General features: G+C 33.5%; 1 protein-coding gene across 1 annotated transcript in view; it reads left to right on the forward strand.

Moving 5' to 3' along the window:
• The window catches only part of LOC128241712 (myosin-2 heavy chain-like), a 28,789-nt gene extending 23,929 nt beyond the window's left edge, over positions 1-4,860 (forward strand). The window contains exons 16-18 of the mRNA XM_052958751.1: positions 877-900; positions 2,249-2,278; positions 2,721-4,860. Of these exons, the coding sequence (XP_052814711.1) occupies positions 877-897 (21 nt within the window). The 3' untranslated portion in view covers positions 898-900; positions 2,249-2,278; positions 2,721-4,860. The remainder of the gene's footprint in view (positions 1-876; positions 901-2,248; positions 2,279-2,720) is intronic.
• The last annotated feature ends 1,140 nt before the right edge of the window (positions 4,861-6,000 follow it).

Here is a 6,000-nt window from a genome sequence, read left to right on the forward strand (position 1 = left end):
TTTGCGAATCTTAGCAATATTAAAATAAAGCTTAACGGTCAGTTTTCATCAACGTGAAAACTTTGGTTTAGCAATTTTATAAAGAAATACGAGAATAAGGCAGATCGTAAGCTGTCCGGACCAAAACAATAGTTCTGTCATTGAGGAGAAGGCGTGTCTACAACCGTATAGTGTTTTGACAATGATGTGGCTATTGACTTTGATTTCAAATTTAATATGCAATTTTACAGACCTTCTTTATCGGTGAATATTCTTTTTTTCTTAAATACATTATGTTGATTTACTGTCAGACTTTTAAGTAAAGAAGTGAACACCATTTAATATATAAAATCTAAATTCCAACATCAGCCAAAGAGATGTGATATACAAACTTCAACTTGAACACTTTTCAATATTGCATGATTAAACCCGTCTTGGCAAAATCTATAATGAATTTGACAATGTGACTAAAGTGTGCTGCCATCCATAATTCTATAGTGTTGCAGACCGTGATTTTGTGCAGTGTGACCATGGTTTGTCTTAAACACGGATGCATGTTGAGATAAGTGTAGGGCTATGTGCATAATATTATGAACTAGGTTGAATGATGTAAATTCATATTCTAGTGTACTCGCATTTTATTGACCATTTCAAGACGGAAATCTCATCATTTATTAAGAAAGCAAAGTTGATACAGGTGTGCTCTGTTTCCGGTATAACTATGTTACTGTATTTCGATATGTGTCGATTGGACCTCCTAACATTACATTTACATGTGTACAATTGGATTACTGTGTGAAAAACTGCAGAGATTGTTATAGTTTGCCTTGATGAACAAAACAAATTCTATTTATGAAATATGTATGAATATATTTATATTCTATGATTGCTTTCCAGCGCCCGGTAAGACCCACCTGATCTGTAAGTTAACTTTACTCAATTATGTAGAATGCATTACATGAATTGACAACGAAATATATTAAGCATTATAGTTGTTTATGTTTATGCTTTAATAAGTGGTGCATTATTGTTATTGTTGAAGCTTATTTGATAATCCGATACCTTTATTTGTTTTTTTGAAAAAACTTGATCAATAATCGTTATTTCAAGTATGCATATATCTGTCATTGAGTGAAAATGGCATCTAGAACCGTATAGGGCTGAGACAATGGTGTGTCTATTGAACTTGTTTTACAGTTCATATCAAATGTTACAGACCTCCTTTACCGGTGTATATACTTTTTTGTTAAATACTTTATCTTGATACACGGTAAACCTTTATAAGCAAAAGAAATGAACACTATACATATAAAATCTAATTTTGAAAAGAAGCCAAAGAGATGAGGCATACACACTTAAACTTGAACATTTTTCAATAATGCATGATTTGCGAATCTTAGCAATATTAAAATAAAGCTTAACGGTCAGTTTTCATCAACGTGAAAACTTTGGTTTAGCAATTTTATAAAGAAATACGAGAATAAGGCAGATCGTAAGCTGTCCGGACCAAAACAATAGTTCTGTCATTGAGGAGAAGGCGTGTCTACAACCGTATAGTGTTTTGACAATGATGTGGCTATTGACTTTGATTTCAAATTTAATATGCAATTTTACAGACCTTCTTTATCGGTGAATATTCTTTTTTTCTTAAATACATTATGTTGATTTACTGTCAGACTTTTAAGAAAAGAAGTGAACACTATTTAATATATGAAATCTAAATTTCAAAATCAGCCAAAGAGATGTGACATACAAACTTCAACTTGAACACTTTTCAATATTGCATGATTAAACCCGTCTTGGCAAAATCTATAATGAATTTGTCAATGTGACTAAAGTGTGCTGCCATCCATAATTCCATAGTGTTGCAGACCGTGATTTGGTGCAGAGTGACCACGGTTTTTCTTAAACAAGGACGCATGTTGAGATAAGTGTAGGGCTATGTGCATAATATTATGAACTAGGTTGAATGTTGTAAAGTCATGTTCCTTTGCAATCGCATTTCATTGACCATTCCAAGACGGTAATCTCATAATTTATTAAGACAGCAAAGTTGATACAGGTGCGCTCTGTTTCCGGTATAACTGCGTTACTGTATTTCGCTATGTGTCGATTGGACCTCCCAACATTACATTTACATATGTACAATTGGATTATTGTGTGAAAAACTGCAGAGTTTGTTATAGTTTGACAAAAGCCTTGATGCACAGAACAAATTCCATTTATAAAATATGTATGAATATATTTATATGCTATGATTGCTTTCCAGCCCCGATCCCGGGTAGAATCCTTCTTACGTGTAAGTTACCTTTCCTCAATTATGTAGTAAACGTGTACGTATGCATTACATGAATTGACAACGAAATATATTTAGCATTATAGTTGTTTATGTTTATGCTTTAATAAGTGGTGAAAAACTTGATCAATACTCGTTATTTCAAGTATGCATATATCTGTCATTGAGGGAAAAAGACATCTAGAACCGAATAATGCTGAGACAATGGTGTGAACACGGTCAAGAGAACTACGAGCCTGCGAGTAATCATCCCGAAGTAGACATTATGAAATTTGCTTACATACAGATTGCGATACTCAGTTCAGGAAAATCGCAATAGGAGATGCAAATGGAATTCCATAGGGTTGGAGACCGTGAACAGATGCAGAGTGACCTTGATTTGTCTGAAACAACGGAACAAAAAAGGAACCAGAAAACATTAATATAAATGTTTGTTTTTATGCAGGTTCGGGACGAATAAAGAGGAAAACACCTATACATCGATATGAATTCAACTAGCCATTTACCACTCCTACTTAAGAACCAAACGACGGATCGCGGATCAGTAGCAGGAAGTTATTACTATAAACTTGTTGAAAGTCATAAAATATGTTTGTATACCAATGCTTATGTGTATTACTCTTCACGACGCTGTCATCAAAACGGAACTGCCGACAAACTGAAGGAAAGCCAAAGAAAGTGAAAAAGGACTGCCAGTAGATTACATTTAATCATCAGGTCTAAGACCTACTTGCCAGTTAGTAAAAATGCATTAATATATATATAAGGATTTAGGGACGATGAGGAACTGAGGAGATATAATGTCATGTCTAAGAAATTTAGGTAGTATAAAGTTAACCATACAGAACAATCGGCCAATAATCTGATAATAATTGGAATTATGCATGCAAACATACGCACTCGATACTAGTGAAAAATCTAGAATTTACACCTACCGACAAGGTGCAAATGAAAATAGACACAGGATACCCCCACGGTCAAAATTGCGCCTTTAAAACACCGCAGCTTCATTGAAAAAGCTTCACAAGAAAAGCCTTTAAAGAATCTGCGATCCCTTATATCGATGATAAGTTAAGCAAAAATTCTAGAAGACACAGAGAAACAAGTACAGTACTACTTAGACAGATAATTTTATATTTACAATGACAAATGATGCACGAACAAGATATTGAGATATTTTAAAAGGGCTGTACTCAGTATATAGAACTAGCGAAAAATATATTGTCGAATGCTGACAAAAACTTGGTATCGATGTGCACAATGCATTTAAACTTCATAACTGAAGTACCATATAGTTTAAAATTAATTTGTTTTCGCAGTTTTGTCGTATTTTTCCATTAAAAAAGATTACTAGTATGTCTACCTAGTAGAATTCATTCCTAATGCGTATTTGGCTAGTCGATGCTATCACGTGATATAACCAAGTAAGGTATATAGCTTAAATATTCCAACCGTTTAGGGAAAGCCTTCGTAGCACAGTGGATACAACACTGGGCTGCAATTTTGGCATAACCGGATCGAACCCGGTCTCCGACTAGATTTTTTTTTTACATTTTGGTATTTTTTTTACAGTTATGATATGAAAGAGTAAACATTTTATCAAATAATTGTCCTGAGATTCGTTACCAAAAAAAACCCTATTTTTTGGTGCCAATCTGGTGTACATTCCCTTTAAAGCTCTGTTTGATCTATTAACTGCGTGTATAAATTGTGCATAACACATACCTTATAATGGCAGGGGTACTTTCCTCGGCTTAGGCTCGGGAGTTTCGGCGAGATGTCAGAACCCTTTTGCCTTCTTCCCTTAAAGTGGCAATAACAAAACCTTGTAATGATAAATGATCAATATTTCTGCTGAGGGATTGACTCCTAATTCAGCGAAGTGCGTGACATGTGAATGTTTGGAACAAATAATTGACAACGGAAGGCCTTATGTTTTAGTTTTAGTTAATGATTTAGTTGTTCATACAAATATTGACCATTGATCAATAGTGCCAATAAAATGTTATAAAAATGACACTTCACCAACTCTGGAATATCCTTCGGTGATCTTTATTGAATATGTTTTGAAAATGTTCTATTGATCAATACTTTTATGAGATGTACTTAAATTATGTTCATATAAATATATATATTCACTGATTATACCTCCAACGAAATGATATACTAATGATTGTATTATTATATTAATGATTATTAATTGTGACATATTTAGACAGTGAACTGAACTTATAAATATAAAAGAAGTTTCACTGATTATATCTTCAACATTATGATATATTAATGATACTATTATTAAATTAATGATTATTGATTGTGGAGTATGTGCTTATTATTTATCTAAACAGAGAAATGTAATAATATAAGAAAATCACTGATTGTACCTTTAACATGATGCTATAATAGTGATACTATTATTAAATTAATGATCATTGATTGTGAAATGTTAGCTTGTTGTTTATTGAGACAGAGAAGTGTTCTTATATATATATATATATATATATACATATTCACTGATAATACCTTCAATATGACGATATATTAATGATATAGTATTATTATCTTTATGATTATTGATAGTGAAATATGTGTTTTTGTTTATTTACTGAGTATACCTTCAGTATGATGAAATATTAATGATATATCATTTTTATATAAATGGTTATTGATTTGACATATGTTCTTTTTTGTTTATTTATACAGAGCAATATAACCATATATATAATCACTATTTTTACATTCAACATGATGATATATTAATGTTTATATTATTATTTTAGTGAATATTGTTTGTGACATATGTGCTTATTGTTTATTTAGACAGAGAAGTGTAGTTTTTGATAGAAACATTATCATTTGTTTGGGGAACCTGGTTTGATTTTTGGATATGCATATAAAACATTAATCTGCAGTTGACTTTAATAAAATCATTAATCTAGTTTATGATTATTTTTTTATCACGAACACAGTGACAAGAGCTTTGACACAACGAGTAATAACGATGGTATACACCGAGGAATACGTTATGCAGATTGAGATTACAAGATTACAATTGATAGGGTTACAACCTTGTTTCCGGTTTAATATAATATTCAGGTATTTTGTAGTATTACACATTTATAATACAAAACAAGCTTGGATGAATTATCATTATTGGCAGGGAATCAAACCGTGATGCCTTGGTGTGGAGCGAGTGCGTAGATAGTTTGTCATTACTTTCTGGGAATCAACCCCGTGACACCTTGGTGTGGAGCGAGTGCGTAGATAGTTTGTTATTACTTTCTGGGAATCAACCCCGTAACACCTTGGTGTGGAGCGATTGCGTAGATAGTTTGTCATTACTTTTTGGGAATCAACCCCGTGACACCTTGGTGTGGAGCGAGTGCGTAGATAGTTTGTCATTACTTTCTGGGAATCAACCCAGTGACACCTTGGTGTGGAGCGAGTGCGTATATAGTTTGTGATTACTCGCTGGGAATCAACCCCGTGACACCTTGGTGTGGAGCGAGTGCGTAGATAGTTTGTGATTACTCGCTGAGAATCAACCCCCTGACACTTTGGTGTGGAGCGAGTGCGTAGATAGTTTATGATAACTCGCTGGGAATCAACCCCGTGACACCTTGGTGTGGAGCGAGTGCGTACATAGTTTATGATAGCTCGCTGGGAATCAACCCCGTGACACCTTGGTGTGGAGATAGTGCGTAGATAGTTTGTGATTACTTTCT

The sequence above is a fragment of the Mya arenaria genome, chromosome 7 (genome assembly GCF_026914265.1).
Source record: "Mya arenaria isolate MELC-2E11 chromosome 7, ASM2691426v1".
NCBI lineage: Eukaryota > Metazoa > Mollusca > Bivalvia > Myida > Myidae > Mya > Mya arenaria.